Below are 25,272 nucleotides of genomic sequence, written 5' to 3' on the forward strand. Positions count from 1 at the left end.
CATTTTCTCTGATTTCTTTCTGGCTTTATTACTTATGATTAAGAAATACATTACAGGGCATTTGAAAGTCAGTCAGTCAGCCACTTTAACACTCTCAATATTGCTTTCTCACTTCGCTCGACGGTCGTAAAATTGCAAATTTCTGTGCGTTTTTTAAAACGGTTGAGAAGTTTACATTTCGTTTAACGAAATTGAAAATTTTTTGAAAACAATGCAGAAAATGTCTGAAAGGCCAAGTTTGAGGCTGGGTTGAGCGAGGTCAAATCAGGGGTTCGATAAGCTTTAGTGACAAGTGGGAGTGTGCCGCCACTAGATAACAATTATGAACTTAATTTCCACACACCCGAATGCAAGAATTATAGATTGTTACATTTGATTTGTTGGCAGCTGTTGCCACCATAAATCAATCATGATTATGATGATTATCATGATTATTGGGAAGGCAACTGTGTTGACAAGTGGGTAGTGTGGGCAGTATGGGCATTGCCGCCTACGAGGGTAACTCAAGGGATTTTGTCTAGTTTAATAATAAACAAACAAACACTCTGCAAGTTGAGCCATAAAAAAATTAAAGCAGAGAACTCTTTAGAGAAACTAGTGCCAAGCACCAACTGAAAGTCATAAACTGTTACCCTACCTACAGTCGCGCACCTTCTTTAGATGAAAATTTATGCACACGTTAAGCAGCTCATAATGGCTGAAAGAGTATGAAGAAGAGAGGCCAAGTTGAGTTGAACTGCCAGGCGACACTTTAGTCGGGCCATGAAAACTAATTCATTTAAAATTCATGAGCCAAGGAATTCCATTTAGATCATAACGTGCATTCAAGCCATAGCTGCGAAAGCAGCTCAGCTCAGCTCAGCTCAGTTCGCTTTAGTTCAGTCAACAGCAGCAGCTAAAAGTCGCTTTGCCACATTGTTTTATGGCCAGAAGTCGCTTAGACTCGGTTGCCCGGGCAACTTGGCTAAGTAGTTATACTATTTTGTTTGTACTCTAATGTAGATAATGAGCTATTCAGCTGCAGTTGAATGGAAAATAGGATTAGGAGGCTGGCAGATATTTGAGAATGTTAAAAGTGTTCCAACAGTTTTTTTAAAGTCTTTAAAAAAATAAATATAAAAAAAAAAATACTAAAAACATTCATGGAAAAAATATATAAAATTTAATATATACTACCTTTTAAAACTATTTTAATGTTTGCGTCTATTATAATCATAATAAGCTTCATCTTATTATTATTATTACTATTTATTTTTCTTTTTTTTTTTTTTATTAAATTATTATTAAATTATTATTTTTATTTTTTTAATATTTTTTTTTTTTTAGTTCAGAGATTTATATCTACGAGAACCTCTTCTTTCAGCTAATCTTTATATAAATATATAAATAATTTAATTTTATATTTACAAGCAACTCTGAGTTTTACAAGTGTATTTAGCTAGTCGTCTATGATAATTGCACTTCTCCTTCCACTCTTGACACTTATTCTCGCAACGGACAATCGTTGTTGCATGTCGCAGTTGCGTGTTGCCAGTTGCCAGTTGCCTTTTCCAACTGCGAAACTTTTGTTGAAACAGGAAAAAGAAATGCAAGACTAGAGTAATGCAGTTGCTTTGTGCCAGGCAGCATAAAATTGATTTAGCTTTAATTTTAGCCACTGAGCCTGCCTCCTGCAACTGCAGCTGGCTTAACTTCGAAGCAGCAAGCTCTTGCTGTTCAGCTGCAGCTGCTGTGTTTTCTCTCACTCTCTCTCCCTCTTTCACACTCTCTGTGGACTAGAGAACAAGCTAAAGCTGCATTTGAATATTTTAGAGCACATATGTTAGGGCGGCTTAGCTGCAGACAAGACAAAATGCTAAGCAATGCGATTGTAAATAATTTAAACAGACACGAAAATTCATGTTATGGGATTTAAATTTCTATTTATGGTAAATAGAAACACTATAAAGTAAACCAATGTTAAGTGTTGCATAAATAAATGTTGATATTATATTTATATATGGCTGAGAAGATCTGAGAAATTATTGAATAGCCAAACTGAAAAGAATATTAATATCCTGTAATCATATAATATAGCATTGTGTTTGGCAATCACTTATTTTTACAAAACTAACTGGATATATATAAGTTGAGTATATAAATTACATTACAAATTACAAATTAAAGATACCATTAACAGAAAATCTGTAGTTATAGCAAAGAGTGATATAAATTGAACTGAACTAAATTACATATATGGAATTCTATTTATTTTTATATATGTGTAATATAATCTCAGCAAGCCATCATATTGTATAAGCATTCCTCATCAGCTGTAGAAAAGAACATATATATGCATATATCGATTCACAGTACAGTAAAAATACAAGCATTAAGCTAAAGTGCTTTCTAACCGTTATCTATAATTATATGCAAACGCAATGAACTTTAATGTGAGCCTCATCAGTTTTCTGCAGATTTTCTAGCTCGGCAAGAAGCATTTGTAATTGTCAACGAGATTCGTGGAGTCGCGGTTAAAAACTTTCTCCTCACGGCACGTGGCCAAATTAGCTAGGAAAATCGCCAAAACTAAGTTCAGCGGTTTTATGGCTGCAAATTAGTCAGAAGCCGCAAAACAAAACAAAACAAAACAGAGAGAGCGACACAAAAAAAGCCGCAAACAAGCAGAAAAACCCAAAAACAAATTGACAAAAAAAAAAAAAAAAAAAAAAAAAAAAAAAAAACAAAAAAACGATTAAAGGCGAACGACTTCCGCGCTAGTTATGAGCCACCCAAGCTTGGGCCTTCTGTGGAGAGGTCAGGAGCTACGGGAATTGTCAGTTGGCCAGGCGGCTGAACATAATCAATAAAACGCTAGGAAAAAGCACGCAGGATAAACGTAGAGTACAAAAAAAAAAAAGAAAGAAATAAATACGATACAACAAAATGTTGCTTGTTAGTATACCCGTATTGGAGATATTCAGAAGGGGTATACCTGGCTAGAAAGTCAATTATGTTATTTGTGAAGGAAGTTAATTGGCTCTATATATATTATATTCTATATATGTATTCATATTCCTAGTCAATGCGATCTTATTTATTTTAAGATCTCAATCAGTTGGGCTATAACTATATTTCGAACTCTATCATAACACCTATAGCTGCTTAGTGAACTCCAGGTATATCCAGGTCGTTCATACTCTAGCATTTAAATTCATTTGTATTTGCTACGTTTTGTTACTCCCGTTTGTTGTTGTTGTTTTTAGTGCTATGGGCGTGTGTATCCTATGCTTCTGAATGGCCTTATACACGTGGTGTATATATGTATATATCAGTGGCCCGAATACGTTTCCAATTCATTTGACGTTAATTTGCCGCGATGTGTACTACATTGGACGGTGCGAATGAAAAATCCATAATATAAATTTTACGTTAAATAATTAATAACGCATAATAACAGTGGGAGCAGACGACAAATGTCGAAGTGCGCTGTGGCCCACACGGCGTATGCGCAACAAGTGACGAAAAGCTTTTCCCATCATTTTTCATTACGGCTGAGTGCAAGTTGTTGTTGTTTTCTGCTCTTTTCGTTTTTTTTTCTGTTTGAATATTTTTGATGCCGTCATATATATTTGAGCTAATGAAAAGCGTTTCGAACGTTTTCCCAAAAACGTTGCGAAAAGCTTGCCCCAACTGTCAGTTGAATATTAAACGCAACGCAACGCAGTCGAATCCAAATTCGTATTCCCATTCGTAGTTGTCCACGTTTTTCGCTCGAGTTGTAAGAAAAACAAAATAAAGAAAAAATAAAACCGAAAAAGAAGAAAATAAGTAAAAGAAAAATATATTTATAAATACATAAATAAAACATGTATTTAGAGAAAGGGGCATGGCATGGCCCGCCTACTATCTATGCGACAAATTGTGCTCCGTGAGAAATTCGTGTGTTCGTGTGTGTGTGTGTGTGTGTGTGTGTATGTGTGTTTACGGGAGTATTGGTGTGTGGAAAGCTTGACGCGTGTGCGTTTTATTTATAAAGGTGTTTTTATGTACAAATTTCCTCTACAATTTGAATGCGATTTTGTTGCTCTGTGTCTTTTTTTTTTGTAAATGGAAAAAAAAGTCTCACTTTTTGCCCATCTATGTGGCTCTATTGATTTCTTTTGTGCTTCATTGTTGTTTGTCTAATTACTGTGCACATCCGACAAACACATAAATATTACGTAGCCGACCCGGCTGACACTGAATTTCGCATTAAGGTCGCGCGTAAAGCAACGCCTCTTGTGTCCTGCGGCAGGATAAAACGGATGAACACTAAATGCTCGTGCTGTATTTAGAAATGCTTTTTCATCTACCCAGAAAACTGAGTAATATTTAAAATGTGAGCCCAAGATGAAAGTGTTGCAAAATTAAGTATACGTCAGGTGACACGTGCGAAGCAAATTTGAATATTGTGTGTGGGAAGTAAGAGATGTGAAATTAAATATTTAAAATTGAAAAACAAAAGACTAGTGGATTAATGCATAATATAAGTGAAAACGAAAAAAAAAAAAATATTTATATATATATATATATATATATATGTATATATAAATTGAATTAAATTAACAAAACATATTGGAATGTATATGTTTAATATTATAAAAAGTGAATTTAAGTTCATTTAAAAAAAATTTATAATTGACAATAACTATTTAATATAAAATGTGCTCTAAAATAATTCAAATATCTTTACAAAAAATAAATTCTCAGTTTAAATACATAAACAAAGAAATATATTAGTAAAAATTTCACAATTATAATTAAATTCCCCTTGTAATAGTTCCGATTGCAGCAAACAAAAAATTTATTTAATTTCAGCTACTAATCTGGCTTTAATCACAAACTAAACAAATGTATCTATATGTATGTACCATATGTATATATATATTTAATAAATATTTACGAATCACACGCCAAACAATCGCAAATTACACGAATCGCTTTCTCTCTCTCTCTCTCTCTCTCTCTCACTGTGTGTATAAATTGTGTCAACGATTTAAATGCTAACCTGCCGAATCATTCAGCGAGATTAACATATGAGCATGCCCACAGCTACAATTAGTCACCCACACAGGCAAACACACGCACACACTGTAACGCACGACTACACACACGCACACTCGTTTGATAGTACACGCCCACAAGGTCAAGGGCCGTCTGCCTCTGCCTAGGTCATGTACGAGTAGAACTTAAATGCAACCCTCACGAATATTCAAATTTACTTTATATACCCTGTACTGTATGCTGGCGAATGGGGAGTATTAGTTAAGAGAGTGTAAATAAATAAACAATAAATATATTTATATAGATATAAAATCCTTTAACAATATAATAGGTTAACTTATTCTTATCATTCCTATCCCCAGATATATATCTATATTATTATATATGTTAAATTATATTTAATATAGGGTATTGCTTAGTCAGTGCTCTTCTCTCAGCCTCTCATCTAAGCAGCTAGCAGCTGACATACACACACACATATATTTCTATACAAACATATATATATCGGCCATATATTATTTGGCTGCTTTTATTTTTAGACACTGCCACGAAATGAAAGAATTGAAGAACGAGCGGAATTTTGATTTTTACGTTTATTATCTCTCAGTCTTCAAGTGTTTTCTACTACGTCGACGCTTGATTGTTTCATTGTTTGTTGTTTGTTTTGATTGCTGGGCTGTGCGAGCGTATGTGAGCCTGTGTGAGGGTGTGTGCGTTAACGATGAGTATTATTGCTGTAACTTGTATCGTAAATTCAATTAATTATGGCCACCATCGTTTGGCCAAAGGCAATTTTCATCGCACTTCCAGCACTCGAAAATGAAATGCTGTAAAAACTTTATGACCCATTGCTCATTAGATCGTTGTTGTAGTGCTTATCAGAGTGTGTGTGTGTGTATGGGTGTGTGAGTTTGTGTGCGTGTGGACAGCTTTAGTATGTGCTGACAGGGCGCATCTAGTTGTTGATTTTGCATGAGCAATCTCACATTATCACTCACACGCATTTGATGGGCTATCCGGGAAGACGAGAGACTCTTGATTGCTTTTAGATATTAAGGCTGCGGCTGATGGGCTCAATGAGGAGTCTAATAGGATTAGGCATTAACTGAAGAGAGAGAGAGAGAGAGAGAGAGATTTTTATTATAATTCCCAAATGATATGTGGCAAACAATATACAGATTATGTTATACTGTGTATACAGATTTGAATGGGCCCAAGGCGGAATTTTAATTACACATGGATTTAGAAGGATAATTAAATAAATGATGGAGATTGCTGAGAGAAGGTTGGCTTGGGGCCTATGTTGAGCTGTCAGGATAATGTTTTGTTATATAAATTGGATTTTAATACTATGATAATTAAGTGTGAAGAAGACAAGTAATCTAATGCTATAATAGTTATGCAAGATTAAAGATTTTGGATTAAGGTTATTCAAGTCATATATTTGAATATCAGTTGGAGTAACGTAGTTTACATAAAATTAAAGATGTGAGCTTTACTTAAAATGATGGAGTATTTTAATAAAGTTCTTTTATCATAATTCATTAAACGAACATTCAACTCAGAAGCTTAAATGAAACATGACTCTGTGTCTTACTGATTGATTAAATTGATTTATGCATATTTTTAATCTCAATTATTACAATAAATGCTCATTGATATGAGTTGAATGATTGATGATTATTGCCAGAGCTTTATTTGATTGATGCCTTGGCTCATTCCCCTTCAAAACCTTTTGAGTACTCCACAAATTCTTTACAAGCTTCCCTAATTGAAAATCTCAAACTCACATTGACTTCGTGCCTAATTCCCTCTACAAACTTCGTGCTTCCAACAGCTCATTTAGGGAACTTTTTTGTTGGGTTTGTTTATGTGAATAACGATTAAAAAGAAAATTTAAGTAACTTTTACAAATCGCTTCGGTTCCTTTCCCTGAGTGTACTGCTGAATTTTGATAAAATCTTTTTCAATAGGCAACTTTTTGGTGAAACTTCCTCTTAATTTCCGTTTCTTTACTTTTACTTTTTACTTTTGCCGAAGCTTTTGAGTTTGTTTTCATTATACACTTGGCCAATAATTTATTTTATAATGCCCAACAGCTTTGCCGATTGTTATAAATGATTGTTTTCAAGAACTTTTCAATTTGGCTATGCTGAGCGATTGCGATGCTGCTGTTGCTGATGCCAAAATTTATCGCCCATTGGCAATCAATAAGCTGCAGTAAAACTAATTTTGTCGTGTCTTGAACTAATTAAACTCACACAGTTACACAAATCTCTTGATAGCTATCTCGTTCGCTCTTACTAGCTGTCTGCCTCTCTCTCTCTTTCTTTCTTTTGGAAACCCCTTTCTTGGCAGCATGAGCTAATTGCTAGCCCTTTACAGCTTGACTTTCCGTTTCGGCTGCTTGCGTGCCTGAAGAAAATACACTCAAAGGTGTAGTCAAGCATAGTCGACATTGGGATATCCTTTAATTGAAAATTACTATTTAATATTGCAATTCTTTCTTTGCTTTCTTATGTTTATGTATGAAAATGGTAAAAGTTTATATTTGATTTTTATATGTATGTTAATATTCAGTTTGATTACAATTGCCTCAGATTGGTATACAACTGGGTATATACATGTAAAGATAATTGATTTAATTTAGATGAATTTGTCTGTGACTTTTGATATATTGCACTGCTAAGGCTCAGATATAAATAAAATAAAATCTCTTTTGTCTCAAGCATTTATTCGCATATTAATTTAAAGCCCTTTTACACAATATACACCTGCTCGCAAATCACTTACAGGGTATAGGTTGAGCCAAGAAATGCACTACGTACACACGAGCAGCTTGAAGGCTCATGCTCTCGTTTCCGCTGGGCGTGTGTTGAGTAATTTTCAACTGCTTAGCAGCGGAAATGGGTAATTTCCGTAGCTGCTGCCACAAAACAAAAAAGAAACAACAACAATAACAACACTATCAAAAGAAGCGAAAGTAACACACTCACGCATACACACACAAGAGCTTAGCAGGTTTTAACTTTTTGATTGGCTTTTTGTTGCAGTCGAAACAAAAAAAAAGTAATAATGAGGAAGTAGCTGCCAGATTGGAGACTTGTTAAGTATTTGGCCTAATGAAAAGGTTAAGAGGGACTGAATCACTAGAAAATGCCCTGGCTTAAATAGTAAAATCCTGTATAAAGCTGTATATTTGCTTAAATTCTGTATTTCATTAACTTTAATAAGAACACATATTTTATATACTATACAAATTTCAATTTATATATTATACTATTTATATTATCTATATGCGTTCCCCTTTTTCATTGTTAAAATTTTGCCAACTAATTAATTCTTGGATTTTTGCTGACAAATTAGAATTACGAAAAGCCAAAAAATCAAATGCTATGAAAATACGCAACCGGCCAAAAATAGAAACAAGCTAATGAGAGACGAAGAAAATGTGTCGAAAATTTGCAATGCGCAGAAAGCATTTGACACTGAAATTTGGCCAAAACTGGTTGCGACCTGTTGCAAGAGAAGATTTTGCTGGCTGCAAATTTGTCTCATTTAGCTTTAAACTCAAGCATTTTTTTTAGGTGTGGCCAGGTGAAAGGTAAATAAAATAAATTGCCTGACCGCAAAGCGGGCAAATTAATTTTAACTCAATAGCTAAGTAAATAAAATGATAAACAAACTCACACACACACACAAACACACACAGGCAGAGCGTAAATAAAAATATATACAGACAATTGTATACCCTGCAATTCGTCAAACACTGCTCATTCTAGCCAAGCAGCAACAAGAAATACAACAACATAACTGTTATTAATCAAGTGCGGACAACGGCAGCAACAGCAGCACCAGCACCACCAACACCAATACCACCGCCACACAGTCAATAGCACCACACAGGATTACATTCATATTCACCATTACAACAACAACAACGACAACAACTACAGCAACAAAATGAATTTAATGTTTCGCAAGAATTTTCGCGAGGGCGCCAGCAAATCTGGCGGCGGCGGCGGCAAACTTCAATCGAAGGCGAATCGTACGAAACGTTCGCGTGATATGGGCATGGTGCAGCAGCCGGAGGAGATACACTATCGCACGCATCTCTTCTTCTCGCCCAATCGGCCCGGCTATGATGTGGGCGAAGGTAAATTGTCGCCAAAGCAATTGAGCAAAGCAACATGACAGCCATTGCACACACACACACTCTCTTTCTCTCTTTCTCTCTCTCTCTCTTTCTGTCTCTCTTTTTTATCTATATCTCTCTCTATATTTCTTTATATGTATTTCTTTCTTATACTCTTGCCTCTTTCTCTCGCTCTTTTGTGTTCACAGCTCAGTTATTTGCGCACCATTAACCCATTAACGCCCTACTTCATTTACTTTTACATTTTAACCCATTTCCATTTCCATTCGCATTCGCATTCAAATGTTTTCATCAATTTTACAAATGGCTGGCAACGAGGACTCTTGCGAGCTGGCAATTGTTATGCAGGCTCAATTAAGCAGAAATAGGCGACAATCATTGAGTATATACAATTAGGGTGCAGCATCTGCGGCGAATACGTAATATGTGTGCATAACACGCATACGCAGCGTAACGCATAGCAAACGTTAAATGGGGAGATTGGTATTTTTGTTGTACTTATGAGATTGTGTTAGGGTTTTTTATAGCTGTTTCAGTGAATGAATATTATATTAATAAAATTAAATATTTTTAATTCACTTAAGATGAAATTTAGATAAAAGATATCTTAAATAGTTTGCTTTCTCAGTGCATATAAAAATCTGCTTTATACATTTAAAAAATTTTATATATAATATTCAAAGATATAAATAGTTTGAGCATTGCATTGAAAACTATATTTTATAGATATTTACAGAGAAATGTTGATTCATTACATACGTATTATCAATTCAAATTACTACTATGATTTAATGTATCTATGTATATATTAGTAAATTATATATTATATATATTTCTGGTCTATATGTGGAAACATTTATTTGAGTAGAAATATAGGAAACATGAACCTCTATTAAATACAATGATTTATTATAGATATATATCTATATGAAATCCACTTAGATTCTAGTTAGACTTGTGTATTTACATATATCTTGCTTTACCATCTCTTCTAATAACATGTCCCGTCTCTAATCTATCAGCTTATCAAAAAATTGCAATCTAAACCAATTTGCTGGACAACACTTTGCTGGCTTATTTAGGCACGCATGCAAACAGCGCTTGCCAATGATAATAGCGGCGTGCTCTATCTACTACATTATACATATGTATATCATATAATATATTTATATATAAATCTATGCTATACATATATATATTTATATTGTAGTATTTGAATTTGGTAAAAATTAAAGCTCAAACGTTATCAAAATGCTCAACTATTTTGCTTATCTACGAATTTCCAGTTGGCTTGGCTTTTAGGGCACAAGACGTATGTAAGCTGCGATTCTATATATATTTATTTTGTTTTTGGCAATGGTAATGGCCTTGAATGTGCATTATTGTAAAATAAAAGAAAAGAGCAAAATTTAGCAGAAGGTCAAGCGAATGGAACTTGTGTTTAGCGTATGTATATGCGACATATCTCTATATATATATATCCAGCTAACAGTTAATTGTAGTACTGCAATGCCTACTAATACTCTATGAAAGAAAAGCTGATGAATATGTCTAGTTTTGTGTAAATAAATAAATGTACATTCTACATAGATATATGTGCCTAACTGCAACAACAGAAAACTGAAAAAAATAAATAAATAAATAAAACTTTCACCCAACACAAAAAAAAACTCTATCCACTCTATCCTCTGCCCACCAACCCAATCCAAATGCAATCCGAATCCAACCCAGATTCAATTTTATAAATTCATTCTCTCTCTCTCTCTCTCTCAATTATGATTTGTTTGTTTGATTTTTTTTCTCGTTTGTTTTTGTGTTGTGTGTCCAATATAAAATATCGACAGAATCCATTACAGAACGATGTAGCGCACTATCGGGCATACCCAGTACCCCGACCACGTCCACGTCCTTTACACAGCCAAACAATCCCTATGAGGTGGACCTACCGCAGCCGCTGGTCGATAGATCCGTGTCGCTGATGCGTTGGAATAGCAGCGGCAACAGCGCCGGCACAAATAACAGTCTCATCCGTTTGCAGCAACAGTTGCAACCGCAGCAGCAGCAGCAACAGCAGCAGCAGCAGCAACAGTTACAGCAGCAGCAGCAACAGCTACAGCAGCATCAACTCCTGCCAACCTACTCGTATCAGCATCATCAACTGCCACAGACTCTCAGTGCGACGAACACTTATTTAACGGCTGCCGCTGCGGCGACGCGGCAAGGTTTGAGCCCCACAACTTGTCAACTTGTTGTTGTTGTTGCTGCCACAGAAAATTAAAGAAAACGAATACAGTGAAATCTTCTATGAGCGAACAAGCGGCTTCAGTGTAATTTATAAATCATTTGATGTACTCAAGATCTTCATTGTCTCCCAGAAGCGGACGGCCTGTGATATATCGCTATAAAAAAGTTGTGCAACTGTTCAACAAGAAAACTCTTTAGAAGAGTTGTAGAGTTGTAGTTGTAGTTGTAGCAGTTCTTGAGTAGAAAGTATAGTATATTTATAATACTCAAATTTAAGGTGTCAAGTATTTCCTTTTCATAGATAATGAGCTTAAACGTAAAATTCATTATGTTAATAAAAGCTTACTACGACGGAAGATATGAAATGGAATTTCTATGAAAGTACTTCAGACACTCCTAGAGAATATACTATAAAAGAGAAGTCTTTTGTTCCTATAGAGCTGTCCGTTATTGGAGATTTCACTGTATAACTAAATACACTGCAAGAAATATCGAACTAATCTCAAATCTAAATGCTCACAACCAGCATCTGTTGTGCACTGATTCCCTAAACACACACACACACTCGAGCACGCACACAGATACACTCAAACAAATTTAATACAGTTATACTCCAATCCTAACCTCAATGAGAAAAAAGGACTCTGTTTCATAGTTTGATCCTTACTCCTTCTTGTTGTTTCTTATCTTATTGTTGTTGGTGCAAGTTTTTGTTGTGTTGATTGAATACTGAAAGCTAGACATGTTTCTATTTGTACTCGCTTTAAAGCTTTTGCGCTTATGTTGGCTTTGATTTTGACGAAAGCTTTGGAAGTGATGAGCTTTCAGTATTTGACTAATATAAGCTTAAATAGTCTAACAAAAGCTTACAACATGATGATCTTACTGCAAAAGCCTTTACTCGACGCTTTAAGCTCGTGGTCATTTTGAGTTAGAGGATCTGCAAGAAAGGCTTCGAAATCAACAAAGGCGAGGCTTAAAACCAATAACAATTTACTTCTAATAACAATTTTCTTGCTTATAACTTTAATATTGAGGATCTATGTGATCGGAAAAGCTTCACAAAGCTGAACACATTTTACGCTTATCTGTATTAAAAATATTTCCTTATGATCTATTGTAACATTGTTGTTTCTATTTAACTTCATTAAAAGCTCCTCAAATACTGAAAATGAATTTTTCCTTTACAGGCAACTTTGGTAGTGGTGGCACCGCGGGAACCACTCGGGCCGAGCCCATATCCCTGGCTACCTTGGATCGCGATTGCTTCATCATTCCGGTGCACAGCGTAGATCGTTTTCTGCCAGCTGGCATACCAGTAAGAGAAATTGAAGTATCTATTGAAAGATCTCTTAAAGCTTTATTTTCTCTCTCTCTCTCTTTCTCTCTCTCTCTCTCTCTCTCTCTATGTATTTCTCTTTGGTTAGTTACCCGCTCTGAGTGCCGATGGCAAGGCGTGCAGTCCGTTGAGCGTTTTGGAGGTCTCTGATCCCAAGTTGTGCATACTTGTCCATCTCATGAGTCCACTGGAAGCCATAGATCCTGTGATGGAATCACCGCTCTCCCATCCGCTGCTGAAGCAACGCGCCATTGCCTCAGAGCTCTTAACAGAGGTACAGCAGGCAAATACAGCTGTCGGTGGCATGATACTAGTCAACATGGAGAAGAGCTGTAAGTTGATGGGGACATAAAAAATAATGATCCACTCTTTCTAATCTAATTTCTAATTTCATTTTTATTACAGCCGAATTTCCTTTTATATCATATTACCTGATAAACACGATGCAAACGGATCCATCGAATTTCTATGCCAACCTGCGCGTCTCTTCGCTATCTAAATTCGAGCCGAAAGCACTCAAGTAAGCCAATCAACAATAATCATGCGCATTAATAATGTAATTCTTGCTCCTATACCCTGTAATCTAAAAACTGAATGATAGGTAATGCCTAGTGCTGAGCACACTTATTTATTTATGTGAAAAGTTACACATGTACCAGGTAGAATGAGCTTTACTATTTCAACTGGGCTACTGGGTAACTCATATTCAGTCATCTTAATCAAATTTCAGGGTACAGGGTATACTTTCCTCGAAGCAAAATCGTATTTTAATATATTTTAAGTTCCAGGATATTTCGTATTTCACCAGTTCACACGTTTTGCTATTCAATTAAATTGTTAACCCCTCCTCCTCCCCCACAGATACACTGCCGCGCACACGCTGGACCTGTACAGCGAGGTGGCTGCCATTTGCCGACCGCCTTTGGTTCTGCCCTCCAACGAGGCGGGCAGCTTTAAGAAATCCCAGACAGCGGCCACTGGCTACATAATCAGCGTGTTCAAGGCAAGTCCGAGAAACATATATACATACGTATATCATATATATATATATATATATATTTGTGTGTGCAATGTATGTCAATATAAAATGCAAAATTTAATTTTAGGTTTTCGAGGGCGACGATGGCGAGCGCTTCGAAAAGAATTGGCTGTACTGGACAGGTGCGCGAATGCTGTACAGGTAAGCAGAGCTTAGGCCTCTATATATGTATTAAAGTATCTGTCAATGTGTATATTTAGATATAAATGTAACTGTGCTTATTCTAAACTCTATATGCATAGAGTGTGTATATTTAGATATGTGTATCTGTATCTGTATCTGTATCTGTATCTGTATCTGTATCTGTATCTGTATCTGTATCTGTATCTGTATCTGTATCTATATCTATATCTGTATCTGTATCTGTATCTGTATCTGTATCTGTATCTGTATCTGTATCTGTATCTGTATCTGTATCTGTATCTGTATCTGTATCTGTATCTGTATCTGTATCTGTATCTGTATCTGTATCTGTATCTGTATCTGTATCTGTATCTGTATCTGTATCTGTATCTGTATCTGTATCTGTATCTGTATCTGTATCTGTATCTGTATCTGTATCTGTATCTGTATCTGTATCTGTATCTGTATCTGTATCTGTATCTGTATCTGTATCTGTATCTGTATCTGTATCTGTATCTGTATCTGTATCTGTATCTGTATCTGTATCTGTATCTGTATCTGTATCTGTATCTGTATCTGTATCTGTATCTGTATCTGTATCTGTATCTGTATCTGTATCTGTATCTGTATCTGTATCTGTATCTGTATCTGTATCTGTATCTGTATCTGTATCTGTATCTGTATCTGTATCTGTATCTGTATCTGTAACTGTAACTGTATCTGTATCTGTATCTGTAACTGTATCTGTATCTGTATCTGTATCTCTTACTTTTTTTGATTCTTTGACTATATCCATACTCAGTTTGCATATCTTTGTTTGTTTCACAGATATTTACCTCGCGCTGCGGGCCTTCGTCGCATTGCCTTGCACAAGAGCACCTCACAGAAGGGCGACAAAATGTATCTGTTGGTGTGTGAGTGTGCGGAACTTTTGAAGGATATTTCATTGGCCGCATTTTTAATACCCGCACTGCGTGCCCGTCTGTGCGGCTACACGGGACTCTATCGACCAATACAGACTTTCTAGAGCAAATAAAAACTACTATTTTTCTATGCTGTAAATAGAGATGGGAAACTGAAAACTGAAAAAAGGCAAATGTTAATAAGTGAATCGATTTTTAACTAATTATTAATGGGATATACTTATATATATATCTATATATATATGTATATATATATATAAAGCCAACACAAGCAAGTTTTAAAATTTAATAGGCACAGAAACACACACAAGGCAATATCATTAGCAAGTAGACAATATACTCAAGGTAACTCATATCGTACATATGTTAACTTTTTCTATATATATAGACGCAACACAAATAGGACCATATCTAGTGTGAAAAGAAGACAACGTTAAAACAAAGCAAAGCAAAACAATACAACTTCCATTTTTTAGCCGTGCATATAGATTTTCAATTCTACTTAAGTATATACTCTATATATACATATATATATATATATATATACATATATATAGCCAAGTTACGCTGAATTTTTATTAAAACTTTGCGCTGAAATGTAGGCTATGAAATTACAAGTCAATTCTTAATTCATTAGCGTTGATTAGTTTGTATACCGATTAGATATACATACATACATACATGTAGTAAAAGGAAATCACATTTTATTGGGTTTCAACAACTAATCAAACCAAAAAAAAATTAACAAGAATCAAGCAAGTGCTACAACATAATGTGAATACATTGCCCAAATCTAACAAAAATCTGCCAACAAAATTATAAACAAAATATTAAAATAATTTAACAAATAAATAGCTATATTAAAGCCACGTTTTAGCCAGTTCAAAAATATCTTAAAAAGCAAGCCAAAAATAATAATAATAAATTAAATAAAAATCTTTCTAAACTAATTTTATTCAATAATTTAAGCAATTTGCTTAGCTGCAGCTGAACATAAAATATAAATTAAAAATAAATAGAAAAAAATGAAATGAAAGTCAATAATGATTAGCTTAGTTCTTATGCAAAAGTCAGGAGCTGTAAATACCTGAGTTCAAGACATTTTAAACTTTCGTTTTGGCATAAATCTAATTTTGCACAATAATAATAAAAAAAATCAAAAAGTGCTGTGATAATTAACCAGAGATTTAATGTACTATGTGAATTATTCGAATGCATTCGAATGGCAGCAGAGTCATAATTAATAAAATAACAATAATTTCTATAATTAAGTTGTAAGCTAAATTAAATTTTAGATTATTTAAATACTTTTTAATATTTTTTCGCAGTTTTTTTTTTTATATTATAAGTAAAATCTATAAACCTTAAATCCTTTCAATCACTTTCCTTTTCTTCTCTCTTATTACTTCTTATATTATCCACTGAAAAACTATAGAAATCATATAAAAAAATATCAAAAATAATAATTATTAAAAATTTTACATTTTTGTCCTGCTTTTTATTTTGCTTTTTATTTTTGAACACTTTATGAAAAGTATCTTAAGTTAAATTTAATATAATTATTTAGCATAAGTAAGAACAAATATATAGTTAAAAAATTGCTGCTAAAATGCTAAAGCCTAATAATAATAATAATAATAATATATAATTAAAATATAATAAAACTCTATATGCATTCAAATATTATTTTTCAAATCTTTTCACAACTTAAAAGCTATAAGCTTGGCAGTTTTGAATCATTTACTATTTAATTTAAACAAAGTAAGGCGTACAAGAGTATTTTCAACAGTTTCGCTTTGTTTGAGCCCGCTCTTGAATAGATGACCGCAGGTAACGCTTTACCTTCTGAGCTAACCAAAAATGTTGTCAAAAAAGAAATTACCGCGCCGCTGCTTGGATTCCGCGACTTTCTGGCGATGCAGCAGATATGCCTGCAGCTTTTGGGGCTGACGTGGCCCCCAATCTTTGGTGGGCTGCAGAGCAAGTCGAAATTTCTGCGGAAGAGAATTTTTATAGCCCGATTAAAAATTGTGAGAGAGCAATGTGACTTACGGTGAGGAAACTGTGACCCGGCTGCTGGTAGATTGTGTAAAGCGCCCAGAAGGGCAGCTGAGCCACGCCCAGGCCCCAGATGAGCCAGCCAGCCATGTAGGCTGCCTCTGGGTACTCGACGCCCTTATATGTGAGCGGCTCGTAGCTGACCAGCATATAGACGAGCACAAGGAACATTAAGCCCGGCGCCATTATGGCCCAGCAGATGCGCCAATAGAAGCCGGTCTTCACATTCAGCATGAATTCGATGTCGTTGCACAGACGCTTAACTCCATAGACCCAGGAGAAGGCAAACAATTCAGCGATGGCCATCACCAGGGCAATGAAAGTGCACCCATAGAAGTCCACCAGATTCAGTATGAACTGTCCGCCGGGCGTCATGTAGACCAGCCCGCAGAGAAAGCCAACGATAGAGGCGCCTATAGCGAGTTGCCAGTGCTGCAAGTGGGGGAAGCGATCCTTGATCACATTGATCACACAGGTGGCCATGCCGATGTTGCTGCCAATGCCCAGCACTAACAGCATGAAGAAGAAGAGCACAGCGAACATTTGCGGCAAATACTTAAACTTGGCTATGGCCTCTGGATACGAGATGAAGGCCAAGCCGGCGCCTCCCTTCACCACCTTCGATATGTCCGTCACATTGGTCTCGTGGGCCAAATTGCCGAGAATGCCAAAGATGATGCAGCCAGCCAAAATGGACGTAAAGGAATCTATAGTAGTGACAATGATGACATCTCTGTGGCGATTCATGGCAAGAAATTCATATCCGTTATACGCAAATTTATATATAATATATTTCTTGGACTCACTTGTGAACACGCTTGCTGAAGTCATTGAAGGAGGCGTACATGACCAGTGTGCCAAAGCAAATGGCCAGGGAGAAGAACATTTGGGTGATGGCCGCATACCAGACATGCGGATTGAGCAGCTGGTTCCACTGCGGCTGTATAAAGTAGACTATGCCATTCCAGGCGCCTGGCAATGTCAGCGCTCTGAGCAGTAGGATCAGCATAATCACGTAGGGAAAGAGTGCCAGAAAGTAGGATGCCTTGCCCGAGCTGCGTATACCCTTGACAAGCGTGAGGGCTATGATGATCCAAGTGGCCAACAGGCACAAGACCATTTCCCTGCTGGGCGTGCCGAGGCCCTCATCCAAACTATACGGTTCACGTAGCACAGTCTGACTGCAAGTGGAGAGAGGAATCAATGTTTAAGTAGGTATCCTATAGTCGAGTATCCCATCATTGACTGAAATAGTTGACGCTTACGTGAAATAAAGCTCAGCTGAGGATTTGCCCTGTAGAGAGGTGCTGATATTGCTGCTATCATTGGCCGTTGCTCCGGTTGCTACACACTGAGCGCCCCACTCGGCGAGGCAATAGGTCCAGGGTAGCACCTCGGAGAACGAGACCACCAAATAGCGGATAGTCAGAGCCATAATGCAGGCGTAGTATGTTGTAGCCAAGGCAGTGGAATACACCTGGCCATAGGCAACACCTGAAAATTAGAATTGAAATACATCAAGTACAAAATAGATAAGATGACAATGGAAATTTAACACATAATAATAATATTTATTATTTTCAGTGTACCTCGAAAAATTGGTGCCAAATCAAAGGCGCCAATGCAGCCGCGACTGCTGAACTGTCCGATGATCACCTCCAGATAGTAAATTGGACGACCCACCAGCAGCAAGACCACTAGATAGGGTATCAGAAATGCACCGCCCCCATTCTCCAGAGCTATAAATGGAAAACGCCAAACGTTGCCCAGGCCCACGCTCAGCGCAATGCACGAAAACAGAAACTCAACGCCTTTGCTCCAAGTATCACGCTCGGCTGCCATGGGCTGATCGGCTCCCTCCTCATCCATTTCCAGCTGTGCATCGTGATTTAAATGTGATTAATCGTAGCACTTGATATACCTAAAGCTTAACTTACCAATTCGGAGGTGTAGACCACGCAATCTATCTCCTTCGTCAACTTGAGACTCTCATCCATTCGTTTAAGCTTTGCGAATTCTTTGCTATCCATGTTTATGTACGAGCGACGAGCGATGCAGGAACAACAGTGCATGTGCTGGAATGAATAGGTCTTTTATAGGGCACACGCGCCTACCAATTATTATATAGGGTTTACGATAAGAGATGCATTGTCTCTTTGCTCTCTAATATCGTACGAGATTTGCTTCAAGTTGATAAGCCTGCAATTAGAGCTAGCAGAATATACAGATACGCTGATAAACAATTAATAAACTGGAAAAAATTTCCAAATACTTTGATAGTGAATATTATAAGTTATTACTTTAATTAATGCATTAAGTGCAGCTTAAATGTGAAATACTTAATTTTATGTGCTTACTAACTAGATACCTCTTTAATCAAAAATCCATTGCATACTTTTGTGCGGGCCTAAAATTTAAATATAGCAAAATGATGTACCACATCTTATAATGTGTATATGCTTATATACACGCACGCAGCCCCTATGGGTTTTATTCAACTAAAAGATTGACAGAAAATTCGAAATCTGAATACAAATTTTGCTAATATATCAGGCGAATAAATACATGCAGAGGGCCAATTAAAAATCGGCAGAAAAATTTTTGTTATGAAAAAAAATATTTCATACTTTTATGCGGTCAAAAAATGAGCTATGTCGCCGTTGCAAATAATACTTTGGAAGCTGTGCCTCAAAGTTACGTTCTTAATGAAAATTTAGCTTAAGTACCAAGCGAACAGAAGACGCAGAAAATTGATATAAGAAATAATGTGCACAAAATTGATTGCATACCCTAAAATGTCATATGGTAAATGAATTATTGCAACATAGATAACAGAGTTAAATCACGGGTCTGTTCAGCTATAAATCAATTAAGGTTGAATTACTGGGACATAGATTCCAAACGAATCATTTATTAAAAAGTTCCTAAGATCTAGAGGATAGAACGGTATTTTCCCTATGTAGTATGTATCATCTCATTGGCAATTGTTTACAACTGTTCTGTATGAAACTCATTCATCATTTTTTTTCAGATTGGTGATGGGTGCAACAGCTTCTGTGTGTTTTGGGCAATAAACCCCTATCAAATAAGCAGCAGCTCAAGTTCAATGTACACGCATTGAGGCAACCCAGACTGTTAAAGCTAGTAGTGAGAATTGTGTATTTAGTGCTATTTAATTATCATAAAACTAGAGAATTTCCAAAACATTTTGGGTACCAGACAAATTTTAGCCAAATGCAAACAGCAGTTTTGAATAGAGATAAGCATACTAAATCAAGTGTGTGCTAAGACTGGGTTATTAAGGCCAAATATGATATACATAGCTTTATGAGTATTAATCCTTCTCGCTTGACTAGACAAAATGTCTTGGCTAAAATTAGATAAAAGAGTTGCGATATTTTCGGGCTTTACCAAAAAACTGCCAGATCATAAATGGTCAATATCAATTAATAGTACATATTAGCATTTTTAAAATTTAATAATAATATTCTTTTAAGAAAAAGCGAGTAAGAATTCTAGATTGGTAAGCCTACAGAGCAGCCTACATATATAGCTTACTTGATTGCACTTTTAAAAAATTTATAGAGCTAGATCAAAGAGAACACTCAAATTACATTTTAACATTGACTACAGCTTTTTTTTTTTTTTTAATTTTATTATTTAAATAAAAAATCACTTTTGCACAATAAAAACAATTTTTAAAAATTAAGCTTGCATTTTTTTATCAAAGCTAGAGCTCAAAGGTTTAACTTATAGAAATTAACATTGGAATCAAATAAAATAGTAGCTTAACATATTCTCAAGTCAATATTTGAATCTCACTTGTAACACTTTTAGGTAGGCTTCTACCTTAAAACGGATTTCACTTGGTAAGCGATGAGCACTGCCAGCCACCTCCAACTGGTACAAGCAACGCGACGCGACTAATTCGAAATCTAACTGATAAACCGAAAAGAAATATTCGCAGCATCTCTCGGGGGCTTGTCTCTGTCTTGGTATTGTATTGGTATACCCTATCCATCCAGTTGGATCTAGTTGAGGCGAGAGAAGAGGGGCGAATCAGTCTGCTGCTCGCAAAATGCAAAATCGTTTAATTGAAAGTTCTCTTTAATGCGCCGCCGATGCACTTAAGAATATTTTCTTATATATACACATGCACAAAATATAAAGCTGATCTATTGGTAATTACAAAAGTGGGTGTTCTACTCTACAAGGTTTTTTTTGTTGAGAATATAGAATTTTAAATATATAAATTGCTATGTATTTATATATATAAATAATAATTACAAAATAACTGAACAAATAATTATTTAATAATCGCAAAGGTCTACATACATGTACATCTATCTATATATATAGATATATATTTCTATATATAAATATACATATATAGTTATATATATAAAAGTATACAATATAATGTTAGTCCTTTCGAGATTGTTGTTGTTGTTGTTGTTGTTGTTATTCTTGCTATGGCAGCTGCAGTCTTAACACTTCATGGGCCGGCACTGGCTCAAATATATTCCGCCCATTGTTGCCAATTATAATTTTGACAAAAACATTACTGCAAATGAGAGGGAGAGAGGACAAAAATGGATTAGGTTTGATTGTTTGTTGTGCAGTGTTCAGTGCTCGTAACAAGTGCCGCTTACCATTTAATACTTTCTTAATTTTGCTAAATACATTGTCCTATTTGGGTTTATTCCAGTACAAGTTCTGGAACATCTGGAGCATCGTTTACATCGTTGGCTAACATTAGGTTATTTCTGGGACGAGAAAGTATTGAAGATGAATTGTAAAATTAAAATTGCTATAAGCAAAGCAAATGGCGGCAATATAAACTGCTACACACAGGCTCGAACCCGTTGAAGCTAATTTACAAAAATTAATATGGACCCCAAATAGTCATCCGAGCTGACAGTTTAAACTGACAGTTTAGGCTGAATTTATGATTAAAATGTTGTTTGCTTTATATGCAAATGTTGTTTATCAATTGATAGCGTCATTCTATCTATTTAACCTGATGTTTGAAATGTGAACTAAATAATCCGGTTTTTGTTCAAATTATCAAAAAAAAAAAAAAAAAAAAACAAAAAAAACTTGTAACATAGCAAAAAGAGGAAGCTGCGAAAATTTAAACAATATTTTGAGCAGAATTTATAATTCAGCACTAGATCTAACATTGTGACAAACTCGTGGTCGTTAAATATGTTTTACTAATCCATAACTATTATATAGATATTTGCACATAAATAAAATTTGAATTGATTTTAATATAATAGAAATCTGGTTTCATGCATTTACTTTAAGCTCAATGAATCAGCTTTGTATCTAGCGTACTTGTTACGAGTTGTCACGCCACATAGATATACTAATATATGTAGATATATACATATGTATATAGATAACTTACACAGTGCGCCGCAAGTGATCGAGCTCGTCCTTAAGCATGGCATTCTTCTCGCCCAGCTTCGTGTGCAGCTTGACGCTGCGCTCATTGCTCTCCTCCAGCAGCTTGATGACGTGCTCCTGGCTATGTAGCTTTGTCTGCTTGGCGGTTAGTTTGGAGCAGAGATTTTGGAATTGTTCATTTGTTGCTGCTAGCTCGTTGGTCATCTGTGTGTAAAGAGGAGAATGCTTATAAAGTGATTTCAATTCGAATCCCTGTTGGTTATTTGCCTGTGTAATGAGCGTATTTTTATCACTGGTTTGAGCCATAATTTCATTTAATTTGCGATTGCTCTCCAGTTCGCGTTGCTTCATTTCCTGATCCAGATAATTGATGCGCTCACCGCGCACGGCCAGCACCTGGCGATGGTGTTCGTTCTGCTCCTCTAGCCGGCTGACTTTAAGCTCCACCTTGTTTAGCTCCTCCTGTTTCTGTTCCAATTGCAGGCGCAGCGTTTGCTCCCTCCGCTCCTGCTCGGCTAGACGCATCTGTTGACGCTCCAGCTCGGCCTGCAGATCACTATCACAGAAGAAGAGATGTTTTACTGCATTTAAAGCACATCGCACAATTTCCGTTTACCATAAATGTTCCGTATCCGGTTCGGGTTCGGTACTTGTTGACTCCGACTGCAGCGTCTTGGTGAGCTCCTGGTCTTGCAGCTGTGCTCTCTGCTCGGCCATGATGGTTTCCTTCTCGCCCAGATCTTCCATCAGCTCATCCATTTTCTTTTGGAGTATTATGCATTCGCTCTGCGCCTGCAGCACTTGACTCTCCAAATCCTCAATGCGGGACAAGAGCTTCTCATTCGATAGCCGAAAGCCGTCTATGCTTGTGTCGCTCTCTCTTTGGCGCTGCTGCAATATCTTATTGCTGTGGGTATTATTGATTGTTAGTTTTGAATTCGAGATTTCAATGGTCATGTCTTACGTTTTCTTTAGATTTCTAATTTCGGCAATCATGTCCTCCAGAGCACCTGCTTTCTTCACCAGCAATATATTCTTATCGGCCAGCTCTAGAGCGAGATCGTCGCAGCGCTTCTGCGATATATCAAGCGATGTTTTGAGCTCGTCTCGCTGCTTGCGTATGTCCACCACATCCATCTCCAGTTTCGAATTGGCTGACACTAGCTCACTGTTCTCTTCAGTTAGCTCGCATATCTGTGCCCTTAGCTTTGCGGATTCGTCGTTGCCAGCAGCTTTACACATTTCCATCAGCTCATTGTCGACGACAGCCAGCTTGTTGCTCTGCAGAGTTATGAAAGTTCTTGCATTTATTTGATACAGCTCTATCTATAGTAGCTGTTACTTACCAGGTGGCCGTCTAGCTGCCGGCGTAGCTCTTCTTGACGCAGTGTCTGCAGGCTGTTGTCCTCCGACTGCACCGACGCGATCTGCTCGAAAATGAACCAGACACCCTCCCTGAGTGTATTATGGCACAGGTTTCGGAAATCATTCAGCGAATGCGCAGCTGAGGAGTGATTCAAGTTAATATAAGCTTAGGGAATTGTGCAAATGAATGGCAATTGAAGCTCACGCAGATTTTTGGGCATGGCAAGCAAGTCATCACGGTGCACGAGCACCTTGCAATTATCGTTGTGCACGATGGCGACCAGCTTGTAGGAGTAGCCATGGCGTTTTCCACGAAAGTCCGCCGCCTTCCGCATAAACTCCGACTGCATGTCCTCCAATCCCCTCTGGAGCATCTCCAGGGCCTGTGGACAGGGCAATGGCTCAACTCCATCTTCCTGCATGCGCACACATATCGATGTTTGACTGGAAGTTTGATTACCTTTCTTTTTGGCCTGCGATGCGGGCGTTTCCGAATGCGATCTCACCACAGCTACTACAAGGCGAGAGAGGGAGAGTAGTGAGAGAGTGTGTTAAATAAATTGGATGAATAAGAGTGACAACTCACAATGGGCTCCATCTGCCGCAGACGAGCGTAAGCGATTGATGCGCTGCTCGGTCAGCTGATTCATGCGCGGCCGGGTAAACTTCGTCTTTGTCTTGGGCGGGGCATCCTCCGAGTCGGCGTCCGTGCGGCGCGACATAAAACTTGTTGCAGATGTGGCAGAGCCAACGCTAAGACCCGGCGTTGTGGGCTGCGACACGGCCAAAGGTTTATTTTCTGCATTATTATTGTTATTATTGTTGTTATTATTATTGTTGCTGATATTATTGTTGCTATTATTGCTATTGTTATTAGTAGTTATTGCGAGATTACTATTAGCATTACTAGTAGTTGGATTAGTAGTATTATTAGCATCATTTGCAATATTATTGGTATTATTATTGGTATTATTGGTATTGTTGGTGCTATTAGTATTATTATTAGTATTCGTTTTATTGCCGGCCAGGCCTATAGCTGACTTCTTAAGATTTGGTAGACGTTTTATGGGTGGTCTGTTCAACTGCAATAATAATAATAAAAAATAATTATTATATTTAATTTAATTTTGTTTACGCTGCTCCTTACGGACTGGCTCCTAGCTGGTTCATTCTTTTTGGCCTCTGTAGATTTAGCTACTCCACTTTTGCCGGTTGTTTTGGATGTTGCTATAGAAAATCAAAGTAAGTTGATGAGCCACAGAGTTAATTGATTGATTTCGCTTTACCACGTGATAAGACAGCGGAATTTTGCATATTGGCTATAATGCTGATGCTTTCCAGGCTTCACTAAGTAATTACTGTTCCGAAAATAACCGACTGACTGCATATGTGTGAAAAAGATCTAGAAATAAAAATAATATAATTTCGAAATACGAAACGTTGCGGTGTAATGTTTGATGTTGAATGAATTAAAAGATTTCCAAAATTTCTGAATTAGCACCGTTAACTGACAATAAATAGAAAGCCTGCTTTGACTGTGAATCTATTTAGCTTAATTCCCGGCATAACTCTTTCAATCTTTGCACAG

General features: G+C 36.6%; 3 protein-coding genes across 16 annotated transcripts in view; 1 reads left to right on the forward strand and 2 right to left on the reverse strand.

Moving 5' to 3' along the window:
* The window catches only part of LOC6579795, a 28,261-nt gene extending 12,469 nt beyond the window's left edge, over positions 1-15,792 (forward strand). The window contains exons 1-9 of one of the 8 annotated variants that reach the window (XM_032730202.2): positions 3,689-3,760; positions 8,808-9,181; positions 11,026-11,403; positions 12,616-12,743; positions 12,853-13,096; positions 13,170-13,284; positions 13,626-13,767; positions 13,871-13,944; positions 14,755-15,792. In XM_032730202.2, coding sequence (XP_032586093.1) covers positions 8,989-9,181; positions 11,026-11,403; positions 12,616-12,743; positions 12,853-13,096; positions 13,170-13,284; positions 13,626-13,767; positions 13,871-13,944; positions 14,755-14,953 — 1,473 coding nt within the window. In that variant the 5' untranslated portion in view covers positions 3,689-3,760; positions 8,808-8,988 and the 3' untranslated portion in view covers positions 14,954-15,792. Of the gene's footprint in view, positions 1-3,688; positions 3,761-8,737; positions 9,182-11,025; positions 11,404-12,615; positions 12,744-12,852; positions 13,097-13,169; positions 13,285-13,625; positions 13,768-13,870; positions 13,945-14,754 lie in introns of those variants that run through there. The other 7 variants (XM_032730201.2, XM_032730204.2, XM_032730199.2 and 4 more) reach the window with 7 other exon arrangements.
* Positions 15,793-16,513: 721 nt separating this feature from the next.
* LOC6579796 (sodium-dependent nutrient amino acid transporter 1) lies at positions 16,514-20,893 on the reverse strand. Of its 4 annotated transcripts, none has more exons than XM_032730325.2 (7): positions 20,757-20,893; positions 18,845-18,982; positions 18,497-18,782; positions 18,173-18,401; positions 17,714-18,088; positions 16,902-17,640; positions 16,514-16,843 (listed from the first exon to the last, which is right to left on the reverse strand). In XM_032730325.2, exons 2-7 carry the CDS (start codon positions 18,977-18,979, stop codon positions 16,700-16,702), a joined length of 1,908 nt encoding a protein of 635 aa, XP_032586216.1. In that variant the 5' UTR covers positions 18,980-18,982; positions 20,757-20,893; the 3' UTR covers positions 16,514-16,699. The 4 variants fall into 4 exon arrangements, with proteins under 4 accessions (XP_032586216.1, XP_002005673.2, XP_043866574.1 ...); XM_002005637.4 differs by having other exon boundaries at positions 20,730-20,893; XM_044010639.1 differs by having other exon boundaries at positions 18,845-18,997; positions 20,730-20,893.
* A 410-nt stretch (positions 20,894-21,303) lies between these two features.
* Positions 21,304-25,166, reverse strand: LOC6579797 (serine/threonine-protein kinase pakD). 4 transcript variants are annotated; one of them, XM_032730287.2, is made up of 10 exons: positions 24,974-25,166; positions 24,832-24,911; positions 24,271-24,766; positions 23,890-24,198; positions 23,666-23,823; positions 23,284-23,600; positions 22,936-23,226; positions 22,587-22,875; positions 22,321-22,523; positions 21,304-21,471 (listed from the first exon to the last, which is right to left on the reverse strand). In XM_032730287.2, the coding sequence occupies exons 1-10, from the start codon at positions 24,996-24,998 to the stop codon at positions 21,378-21,380; spliced, it is 2,262 nt and encodes a 753-aa protein (XP_032586178.1). In that variant the 5' UTR covers positions 24,999-25,166; the 3' UTR covers positions 21,304-21,377. The 4 variants fall into 4 exon arrangements, with proteins under 4 accessions (XP_032586178.1, XP_032586177.1, XP_043866573.1 ...); XM_032730286.2 differs by having other exon boundaries at positions 21,305-21,471; positions 24,971-25,166; XM_044010638.1 differs by lacking the exon at positions 21,304-21,471 and adding an exon at positions 21,578-21,673 and having other exon boundaries at positions 24,971-25,166.
* Between the last annotated feature and the right edge of the window lie 106 nt (positions 25,167-25,272).

This window comes from Drosophila mojavensis, unplaced genomic scaffold (assembly GCF_018153725.1).
Source record: "Drosophila mojavensis isolate 15081-1352.22 unplaced genomic scaffold, ASM1815372v1 contig_80, whole genome shotgun sequence".
NCBI classification, from domain to species: Eukaryota; Metazoa; Arthropoda; class Insecta; order Diptera; family Drosophilidae; genus Drosophila; species Drosophila mojavensis.